The sequence below is a fragment of the Xenopus laevis genome, chromosome 9_10L, assembly GCF_017654675.1.
Source record: "Xenopus laevis strain J_2021 chromosome 9_10L, Xenopus_laevis_v10.1, whole genome shotgun sequence".
Classification (NCBI taxonomy): Eukaryota; Metazoa; Chordata; class Amphibia; order Anura; family Pipidae; genus Xenopus; species Xenopus laevis.
Window position 1 is genome coordinate 17,605,225 of NC_054387.1, and position 11,921 is coordinate 17,617,145.

An 11,921-nucleotide genomic window follows, 5' to 3' on the forward strand; every position below is an offset into this window, starting at 1 on the left:
TCATCGGACGCGACGCTGGATGGCAGTTAGTTTCTCCACAATTTCGTAGAAGCTTGGTCTTTGTTTAGGGTTTTCCGCCCAACATTCCATCATCACGCTATAAATAGCTCTACTACATCGATCTGGCTTTGGAAGCCTGTGTCCCGATCTGACCTTATCGAGCGTGTCATTGTTATTCATTCCTGTGGAAATTTGCATAGAAATCAGCAGTATGAAAATTTCAGTTGCATTTATATAATCATCGAGGTTCGTTAATACCATTGGAATCCACAGCTGACATCTGCAAATCGGTGTAACCTTGTTTTATGAGCCAATGAGACCCAACCTAAATTGTGGTAACATTAGGGGTGAGAGCTTATTTGTGCCCTGGGAACTCCTTGAACTATAGCAGGGTGACTGTTACCCCAATGTTTATATATATTTGTAACCTTGTTATGAGCTAAGACTTCCCAGTCTGAAGGCCAGTTAGGGTGACATTTGGGGCAAGTGTCTATTTGTGCCATGGGTACCCTATAGCAGGGTGACTATTACCCCAGTGTTTCTATATATTTGTAACCTTGTTATGAGGGTTCCCAGCCTGAAGGCCACTTGTGGGGACATATGGAGTGACTGCTAAATCACTCAGATTTGAATGCCCCAGAGTTGAACATCTAAAGCAAAAAAAAAAACAAAAACAAATGGAAGATCAATACAGTGCCATGCTAACACAAATGTGTGACCAAGGCAGGCCCCACCCCAACAAACCCTGCCAGCCCTAGGCAACTTTAGTTCTCTCCTGCTTTTGTCATCCTTGTGAAATCACCTATGGGCACCAATGCAAAATATATTTGCATGGAAGAAGATTGGAATGAATGTTTCCTTGTCCTGTGTACCATTACTTCGATGCAAGACAGACCCCTGTGAACAATCCCAGAGATTCCTTCTCCATTAAGCTGTTTTTTGATGGTTATATTCTACCATATGCAAAGCCATATGGAGAAACATAGAAATTCAGAAACAAGAAAGATCTACCATGTAACCAACAAGCTCATCTTCCCCCCCCCCAAAAGTAGATCGTAGGATAAGATTTAAGAGTTAATACAATGGTTCCTTTTGTCTTTTGATGCTCACCTTGGTAGGGCTGCTGCCCCAACATGAAGACTTCATATAAAACAATGCCATACGACCAGACGTCTGACTTTGTGGAGTATTTGCAATGTGTCAGTGCCTCGGGGGCTGTCCATCTAATTGGTATGTTCTTGTTGCATTGCACTAAGTAATAATCATCCTAAAAAGTTGACACAATAAATGAATTAGGTAGGTTGCTAGAAAATATCATAATAATATATATAGTAATAAAAATACATTTGTGTGATGACTTAGCTGGCTTTCGTTTTCACCAATTTTGTTTAGTTAGTCCGATTATAGCTTCATGTCTTCTAATTACTTTTTGTGACTCCAAATTCCCTTACAAGAAGACACATTTGGCTAAGGAACATGTGCTGATGTAACTTGGGGCTTGTGTTTGTTTTCTACTAGACAGTATCAGAAAGTATAGAATAATAAAGTTTTATACTAAGTACAACTGAGCAGAAAACAATGTAGTTTGCCTTTAGGTTCTTCAGATGTGGACAGTAGCCCCAACTATGCTTGGCTGAGGCTACGGTGACTGACCTTAAGTAGTCTGGCTAACCCAAAATCCGCAATTTTGCACAACAGTTCCTCCCCCACAAGCACATTGCGAGCGGCCAAGTCTCGATGCACTAGATGTATGTTCTCAAGATATGCCATCCCATCTGCCACTTGAGAGATGATGTGCATGAACTTAGCGTTGTTTAAATTATGTCCTTCATCACCTGCACAGGCAGAAAACTGAAAGTTAGGAAGGTCTATTGTGGCACCATGATACCTAACATGTCTTCTTTAGTGATGGGTGAATTTACTGCGAAATTCGCGAAACGGCTTCGAAATGGGCGTCAAAATTATTTTGACACTGGTCAATTTTGATGCAAGCATCAATATGCGCGACTATTTGGTCGAAATACATTAAAGTCAATGGGCGCCCGAATAATTTTGACGCGTGACAATTTTTATTTGCAATATAGAATCATTTTTTCAGGATCTCTTAAAGTACATTACTGTCTATAGAATAAAGAAATAGACAGAACACAAAAGTCATATTATCCTATTAGAGGAAAATGAGTGTTTCTACTGACCTCTCAAGAACTGCAGGAGGCTTCCTTTAGACATGAGCTCAGTGACTATATAGACCGGGTCTTCAATTGAGCAAACTGCATAAAGTTTGATCAGGTTCCTATGACACAAGCCCTTGAGAACTTCAACCTCCTTTTTAAAATCACTCTCATTGATGTTGTCTGCAAGATCGAGAATCGCACAAATATTATGACCCCAAAGATGCTTATTGTACTGAAATACATCAATAGTACTGAACTTATACTGCACTCAAAATCTCACATCCACATTTTTTTTTTAAATTGTTAAACTGTTCCCAATTTTTAAAGGGGGTCAAGGGACATCACACAGTTGACAGCTTTCCTTTTTTTAGTAGATAAATACTACTCTTTTCACTTGGTAATCCAAAAAGATGTAGAAAGACAAGAAATGTATTAGTCCAAGCACTAACCTTGTTTCAAGGTCTTTATGGCAACTTCATATTTGTCATTCCAGAGGCCTTCCCAAACTACTCCAAAATTCCCTGATCCTAGTTCCTTTACCAGCTTAAACTCACTGTGTGGTCTTTCCCACTCGTCTATTTGACAGACAACCTACAAGAACATCATTATTTATATACATATTACTTCATTCAAGCACAACTCTCATCAAACCTATCCTTGCAAGTCTACTCTGGATCCTACATACAAGTTGGGCCATTTACTTCGTTCGAGTGAAGGAATAGAATAAAAAAAACTTCGAATTTTGAATGATTTTTTTGGCTACTTCGACCATCGAATTGGCTACTTCGACCTTCAACTACGACTTCAACTTCGAATCGAACGATTCGAACTAAAAATCGTTTGACTATTCCACCATTCGATAGTCGAAGTACTGTCTCTTTAAAAAAAACTTCGACCACCTACTTTGCCACCTAAAACCTACCGAAGTCAATGTTAGTTAACCCTCGATATTCGACCATATGTAAATCTGCCCTATTATACTCATTGGTTCGTCTCCCTTTTTTATTCTTCTCCTTAGAAGTACTGGAACAGTATGTACACAATGGGGCACATTTACCTAGGGTCGAATATCGAGGGTTAATTAACCCTCGATATTCGACCGTCGAAGTAAAATCCTTCAATATCGAAGTCGAAGGATTTACCGATGTTCCTACGATCGAACGATCGAAGGAATAATCGTACGATCGAACGATTAAATTCAGTGTTGGACTGGGATACCAGGAAAACTCCCGGTGGGCCCAGGTGTCAGTGGCCCCTCATGCTGCTAAACTTTGGCCTATTTCATGGCCATTCCCTATTTCTATGAGAACAAAGAGGCTAAATAGATGAAATAATAGATTATAGTGTGTAAGGAAAAGAGACTAGGAGAATAGAGGTTGAATGAGGAGAGGAAGAATATTAGTACTGAGAGTGGGCCCCTGGTCTAAGGTTTTATGGTGGGCCCCTGGTCTGCGATTTTTGGGGGGCCCCTGGTGTACCAGTCCGACGCTGATTAAATCCTTTGAAACGAACGATTCAAAGGATTTTAATCCATCGATCGAAGGATATTCCTTCGATCAGAAAATTGTTAGGAAGGTCCCCGTAGGCTAACATTGGCCTCGGTAGGTTTTAGGTGGCGAACTAGGGGGTCGAAGAATTTTTTAAAGAGACAGTACTTCGACTATCGAATAGACGATTTTTAGTTCGAATTGTTCGATTCGAAGTCGAAGGTCGTAGTCGAAGGTCGAAGTAGCCTATTCGATGGTCGAAGTAGCCATAAAAAACATTCGAAATTCGAACTATTTTTCCTCTATTCCTTCACTCGAGCTGAGTAAATGGGCCCCAATGTCTCTCCTATATCTTTAAACCAAAATCATAGTATGGGAATTAAATACAAACTGGTTGCCAGTCCTTCAGGCTCTGTCCATCCGATCTCACTTGCAAAATGTTTTGATCCACAAAATCGTTGGTAATTTAGGATATCAACATCAATCCAATGACATTCATATTGTGCATGGCTCCTGTTCTTTTAAATATTTCTATTCTCTCTTCAATCCAATTGTGTACACTTCATTAACCACACCCTTTTTGCCATTGAAGATGTGAAAGGATGACCCCACCAAGCCTAGATTTAAAATTCATTATTTAGTGAAGGGATCCCCAACCAGTGGCTTTTGTTGCATAAAAAACAGGTATATTGCCAAACAGAGCTTCCTGTAGGCTGCCAGTCCGTATAGGGGACACCAAAGTGCAGTACTGTCACAAGTCTTTTCTCTCAGTGGGGTCACTTGTTTGTGCATACTCAGGTCCTTGTATCAGCATGGTTGCCGTAATGCAGTCGCATGCTTTTCTGTCATCTCACTTTGTCTATTGGGTTTATTTAATGTTATTGGGATTAATTAGAGGCACATATATCAAGGGTAAAATTTCGAGTTATTTTAAAATCCCTTAAATTTGCTTGAATTCGAAATTTGACTGGGGGAAATTTATTTTTAAAAAAATTGAATTTTAAAACTGGAATGAATTTGAACACCCAAATCGAAATTAGGTTCAAATTATATAAAACTCGATTCAAGTTTTTTCACATAAAAACTTGAATGTCAGGAAGGCTACAAACATCACCACATTGATCCCTGGACCTCTCCCATTGACTTATACGGTAATTCGGCAGGTTTTAATAGCGAATAGTCAAATTCAAAGTTTTAATGGGCCAGAGTATAATAAATCTCGAAAATTGAATTTGAATTTTTTAAAAAAACTTCAGTCGAGTTTGGATAATTCCCTAGTCGAATTTGACAGTTTTGACCATTAAAAAAATGTGAAAATTCAAATCTGCCTCTAAATGTTTACATGATTTTCTAGTACACTTAAGTTGCCAAATTACTGAAAGAGCTGTTATCTGGAGTATTCTGGATAACAAGTCCCATACCTGTACTTCATACTGATCCTATTCTTAAAGAAATATTGGGATCCACTTGTAATTTTGTCTAGATGAGATTTGAGATGTTCTGTCCCCCTGGCTTCATAAATAATACAGCTACCAACTGCACAATTGACTACAAAAGAGATTTATAAATGCAGCTCCTCTAGATATATTGCACATAGCTATGTACATAAGACACAAACATTTACTTCTGCGACTACACGAAAAATATATAACATTATACAGCATATAACTTGTATATGCTGGCAATATTTAGATATGCAGGGCTTCAGTCATCTGACCTTATAGAGTATAATCTTTTTATGAGATCTGGGGCACATCTATTAATCTTCCTCCTATTTCCTCCTCTTTACATGACTTAATTAGATGCAGACTACCCCAGGTAGCAGTACTCTAAATGAAGATTTTAGATAAGGGTAACTCATACTATCATGTATCCTGACAATTGTGCTAGTGCTAAGCATAACTGTAGATATCTTAAAGACTATCGCAAAAATTTAAATTTTATATAAGCTTCCTCATACTGAAATAAGACACTTTCTAAATACAATCAATTAAATATTCTGCATCGTTTCTGAAATAATAAAGTTTATCTTCACTATCCCTCTCTCAGCATCTGTTTTGCTTCATTCTCTCTTCATGCAGCAGTTGGGTGTCAGATATCCATTGACAGTTAGATATAATATATCTTCTCCTACCAGATGTATTAGAGCTCACTCAAGTAACTAATTCCAGTACAAGCAAAATCTAACAAAATAACTGCCTTTTGCACAAATTCTGCGTGTAGAGAGACAGGATGTCTGGTAATCTTAATAGAGTGAGCTCTACATCTTCTAGGCAAAATGAGCCTCCCTATAAGATATATGGGATCATTCATCTGACACCCAACTCCTGAATGAAGACAGAATGAGGAGAAACAGATACTGAGAGAGGAATAGTAAAGATAAACTTGATTATTTCAGAAACGGTACAGAATTTTTAACTAATTGTATTTAGAAAGTTTCCTATTTCAGTATGAGGAAGCTTACATTCAATTTTAATTTTCGTGATAGTTCTCCTTTAAAGGAGAATGAAAGGTTAAAACTAAGTAAGCCTTATCATCAGAAAGGTCCACCTAAATATACCAGTAAACCCTCAAAGTAATGCTGCTCTGAGTCCTCTGTCAAAAGAAACACTGCATTTCTTTCCTTCTATTGTGTACTCATGGGCTTCTGTATCAGACTTCCTGTTTTCAGCTTAAACCTCCTTGCCCCGGGCCTGAGCATGCTCAGTTTGCTCCTCTCCCCCCCTTCTCTGCTGTAATATGAGCCCAGAGCTATAAGTGAGCAGGGAGAGATTCGGGCAGGAACCGATGTCACTCCAAGCTAATACTGCAGCTGCTATCCTAAACAAACAGAGAGCTTCTTGAGCTTTTTACTCAGGTATATTAAAACATTATACAGAATAAATATAGCATTCTAGCTTGCACTATTGCAGCTAATCTATTGGCAATAAAATGCCTCCATAGCTTCTTTAACAAATCAGAGTAGGACTGATGAGCATTTTGCCAAAATGGAAATAGACACATGAGTACGAGGCAACTCCCTTGTAAAAGATATTGATGTAAATGAAATACATATTTCTGGAAAACTTTATATATAAATACACATTAGTTTCTGGAGTAAGAACCAATACGCACCGAGACACAAGCCTGGGCCAACGGACTTTTGATGACTTTCCAGTTTACTTTATAGAAGCTGATGAGTTCTTCAATGGAGGCAAATAATCTTTCATTCTGAATATAAAACTTGCCCATGGCACTGACACTGATACGGAAGTGGGTGACTTTGTTCTCATTGCGCACTGTATATGGAAAACACAAAGTAAAAAAAAGTCAGTCTTAGCGGGATTGGAATTCACATCAGTTTTACTCAGGTAGGACCACATAGCAGCCAGTAGGGCTCTTTGCCGTTTTCAGCCTTACTGCAAATGACCAAACAGAGCTGACTTATATAGGATAAGAGATATAATTAGAAAGATAGATAGTAAAGAATAATCAGAGATCTAGTCTCATGGTGAATATGCTTTATGATTTGTGTCACTTACATTTCAGTTTACAAAGCAGCAGATAGAAGGGTAGGTAAACAGACGGAAAGAAGGTGGAGGTTATCTCAACATATCAATGTCTTAATTGTACTATATATATATTATATGTAGTAACCTAGTGCAGAGGGAAGACTTTGCTTGTTTGCACAGCTAAGACCAAGGGTTTAATACTAACTGATCTGCAAGAGTGTGTATTGTCTCCCCATGTGGGTTTCCTCCTGGTACTTTGGTTTCAGACCTGGACTGGCAATATGTGGATTCTGGCAGATAACAGAGGAGCTGATGTTAGATGCCATAGACAGTCACTATTTATTGGGCTGGGGGGCTATTTAGGCCTCTGTGTACTTGAAATGCCAAGTCCTATTTTGAATAAAATTGACCCTAATGTGGGATATGGACTTTAGACTATAAGTTCTACTGGTGCCGTGACTGATGAAATTGATGTATTATCTCTATAAAGCACGGCTTAAATATGTCAGGGCTATATAAATAATGGAAAAAAATATATTTTTATACAGTAATTCTAGGGTGAACTTCCCCTCTAAATGGTGGGTGAAGTTGGATCAATCCCAGATGAGGCTTAGGCATTTCAGTGCATCTTTTTACATCTGAGGGCACCAGGAGAAGGGATATTTGCATTACCACCCACACCCGCATTGTAAAGAATAAGGCTGCAATGTGAGCTCGTCACACCCCAACTGCATGTAGGGGCTAATAGCACTCATGTATATGCCCTAATTAAAGCTGCACATCAGATACGAACTCCACTAGTCCCTCTATACTCTTCAGCCTTGTTGTAGTTTTTGGGGTGTAAAAGAAAGAATGGGTACACGGGGTAAGTGAACAATGAATCTCATTACTAGACCTTAAAGGTGGGCTTAAGCAAAACAATACTGAATATCCCTGTCTGTAAAAGCTCAGATTGAACTATAAAGTGACCACACAAGAATAACAGCAGAATTTACACATGTATTTTATAATAAATCAAAGTGACCAGTATGTAGAAATGCAGGAATGGGTTTTTATGGGAGTTTTGCTGCAGTTTTATTTCTCACTGGGTTAAAAAAAAGGTCCTTTAATTTCACATTCTTTTTCCCACAGAGAGAGAAATAACGCACCAGATAGTGAGTACTGCCCAGGGATTCTATCACTTGGGCGCACAAGGAATGAGCCATGGGCATTCGGAGGACTCATGAGCAGTCTTTCAGCTTCATTGCGGTTTGCCACTTCAAAGTACCAACTGTAATAACAACAATGAGAGAGAAAATTTCACATGATCATACAGAAGGCTTGGGTTTCTAACTTACTGACTCACTGCTACAACTCCTATGATTCTCCGAAAGGAAGGAGAGCAGTAAATTTGGTTGCAGAGCTAGAGAAATTAGCTGCATAAAGGAAAGCAATATATATAGCTATACAAGGACAGGTATCAATGAATCTTATTACTAGACCTTTAAGGTGGGCTTTCAGGTATATCTAAGGGTGCAAATGGACATTATCCCCCAATCTCATCCTAATTGGTCTTCAAGCTGAGCCCCATAGTTTGGACATCACTGTTGTAGGGGGGATAGGAAAAATCAGCACAAAGGAGAGCAGGATAGTTGGCTGCAGATGGAGGGGAATTAGAATGAAGAAGGAGGGTTCAATATTTGGTTGTAGATGGAGGAGAATTGGCAGCAGGAAGAGTAACTGTAGATTAAGGGAATACTTGGCTGTATAAGGAATTAGCAGCGGTAGGCAGATGAAGTAACAGTGCTTAAAAGACTGTAACCACTGATTGGTGGCATTATTTAAACGGAAGCATGGCATAAACAGTTGAAATATGTTTGCACCCCTTTGCCTTTAGGCAGCAAATCAAATCTGCAAATAAATCTGCCCCATCCTTCACATGCCTCAAACACATCCGCTGTGCTGCAATTCATATACTCACGGTTCCTGGATGGAGTAGTGACCATCTGGAAGACTGGACTGAGTCACGTAGGATCTTGGAACTAACCCACTTTCCATACTGCCTGTTAGTTTTCTGGCCATGATGTAGTCACCTTCATCACTCAACTTACACAAGACTTCACCCTGTTTAATTGTCAGCTCATTTGTACTCCGGGCATTAAAACTATACAGGACTCTGACTGTGTCTGTTGTGGAGATGAAACTGCTCTGAGGCGTGATAACAAATATACTGTCATTGGTGCTTGGAGGAGGCCAGATCATGTCCCAAAGGCAATTCATACAATTTAGCCGTTTCCTTAGGAAGGACTCCATGATGCAGGGAAAGTTCTTCTGCAAAAAGTCCTGGCCACCATCAGCCAGAGAGAACTAGGTACCTCCAGAATGAGCCTCCTTGCAGCTGATTCAATGGGTTCTATACTTTGAAACACACAGAGAGAGAGTAGAAAGTTATTTTTTACCTACAGAACTTCCTCATTGGCTGCACAAATAGAAAGCCGGGGCTGAAGTTCCTCATGTTCCTCCAATTGGAGGTGTGTCAGAAATGTGACCCAACCTGCTTCTCTACATCACAATGATATCCTTTTCCTGAAAAAGAGTGGTCCCAAGGTTTCAGATAAGAAAATGAATTTCTGTTATTTATTTACTGAAAGCTCTGTGGGACTGTGTATATGTATCATGAATTCTTGGGAATTGACTTGTTTATTGTACAGTAGGGTCTGTTTGTGAAGCCCCCCATAAAAAAATATTATATCTCTTATGACATCCACTAGTGGACATTTTAACTCCTCATCTTCTTATCTGCTTTAGAGTCATTTAAATTGGGGGAAGTTATATTTACTTTAACAGACAGTACAGTACAGTACAGTATGAGGGTATAGCTTATTGTTTGCCCAGAACATTCCTTCTCTGTATATTTATATGGGTGGAAGAGACTCCTTAGGGTTACATTAAACATCATCCCTAGGACTTCTGGGGGGCGGGCCCAAGAGATGGCCGCTTTTTAGTAAGAGCTCCCGACCACTCCTACTCCACTGCATGTAACCAAGGTGTTACACACACAGCAGGCACTGAAGTCCTTACAGGGGACATAGCCTGGACATAGTCCATACATACAAAGATACTGAGACACAGCTAATCTGCCACGGGCAACTTTATATGGCAGTTATAGTGATATCAACAGCCATACTTTAAAGGCTTTATCTTGCATTGGGGATTACAGTGGAGGCGGAACCGCATAAACTGTTGCTCATCGGGCTGCTAATTCTGTTTATAAAATAGAGACTAGATAAAGAGTCTATAGCGCGCACCCCTGGACTCGACGAAGAATATGTAAATACCTACCTAACACACACCCGAGGTCTTGCCTTACAAGTGAACTGTGTCACACCATCAATATACTACTACACCAATTCCCATTTTGAATATTGAGCAGGACATTTTAGTTGGAGCTCATTAATTCAAAATCTCCCTCACTTCCAACAGGGACATGGATACATTTCTCGGCCAACCTACAACTAAACCACAAAGGCCAAACAGAACTAAACCAAAAGATAACAAAAAATCTACTGAACAAATGCAGGTGGAATCTGATTCACAACACTCTTAGGTGGATAATCCCACTACCGCAGAAGATCTGGTCCATATCCTTGGTCCCCTGCTTGACCAAAAACTAAGGAATCTTTAACTGAGGTCTTGCAACAAGTTACACACCACCCCCAACGACTGACGAAACAACTTGAGACTTATAGGGGTCCCAGAAACCATCAAAGGCAAGGATCTGGAAGATCTTTTAACTGACTGGCTACCCCGTGAGCTCCAACTACCTCTCTCACCTTCCCCATTTCAAATGGAGCGCTACCATAGAATCGGCCTGCCTTTGAAAGAAGGGGCGAATAGACCGAGACAAGTTATTTTTCGCATCCTTAATTTTGCCGATAAGAGCAAAGTCCTCGAAGCATATCGGAAAACAAAGGATTTGCAATTTGATGGACATAAAATTTCTCTTTTTCAGGACTACTCGGCATCAGTGTCAGCAAAGAGGCGTGAATTCTCACCCATATGTAAATCTCTCTATTCCTCTGGCTATAAATTTTCTTTGCTGTATCCAGCCAAACTAAAAGTTTTCAGCAAAACAGATGGAAAACCACAGTTCTTTAAAGATCCAGACAAAGCATTGGAATACTTAAACGCTCATCATTCCAAGACGGCTGATCTTACTTCTAAAGGGAATATTACTCATCTTCAAGTTTGTTGACAAGTTATTGTCGGCTTTCCGCCTTTTCAACCATAGCCATCCAACTTTTGATAGACATTTTTCTCACTGGCACAGACATTTTGGGATTGACATAGCCCGAATCTGTTCATCTACCAAAATGTCTACGACGTTTGCTTTTTCAACCCCGGGGGACACAAGACCATTCCCCACATATGATTCACCTTGTTGGATATGGACCCTTTTACCATAATTTTTTGCTTACAAAAGTTTTACTAATTTTTTCTTGCTATCTCTTTCTGGAACCTGGAAACTACGTATATTGGTCCGTAACGATCCAGCTTGATCCCTCTCTGAGGGCAATTATGGGATGTATGTTGCTGGACTCGATATCTACAAGACTATGTAACTTGTATTACAAAAACCCAAGAATTTTCAGACGAGTGGGATCTCTGACTGGGGTGTCTTTATGCTGAATTTCACCTTCAATGGGACAAGCTGACCTTCAGATACAATGATTGTGACTTTGAATGTGACACGTTATCTTACCTATTCTGTTTTTAATGGGATAAACGAG

General features: G+C 39.6%; 1 protein-coding gene across 1 annotated transcript; it reads right to left on the reverse strand.

The window, feature by feature from the left end:
- LOC108701781 (tyrosine-protein kinase Srms) lies at nt 1-9,393 on the reverse strand. Its single transcript, XM_018236805.1, has 8 exons — nt 9,113-9,393; nt 8,301-8,422; nt 6,776-6,939; nt 2,624-2,765; nt 2,196-2,354; nt 1,654-1,835; nt 1,111-1,267; nt 1-182 (listed from the first exon to the last, which is right to left on the reverse strand). The coding sequence occupies exons 1-8, from the start codon at nt 9,391-9,393 to the stop codon at nt 1-3; spliced, it is 1,389 nt and encodes a 462-aa protein (XP_018092294.1).
- Between the last annotated feature and the right edge of the window lie 2,528 nt (nt 9,394-11,921).

Excerpts from the sequence above, each read along its gene's own strand:
- LOC108701781 (XM_018236805.1), bottom strand. The coding sequence starts at position 9,393 with ATGATCTGGCCTCCTCCAAGCACCAATGACAGTATATTTGTTATCACG. Across the intron at positions 2,355-2,623 it reads CATAAAGACCTTGAAACAAG|ACAACATCAATGAGAGTGAT; the intron begins GTTAGTGCTTGG and ends TCGATCTTGCAG. Across the intron at positions 183-1,110 it reads GGGGCAGCAGCCCTACCAAG|GAATGAATAACAATGACACG; the intron begins GTGAGCATCAAA and ends AAATTTCCACAG.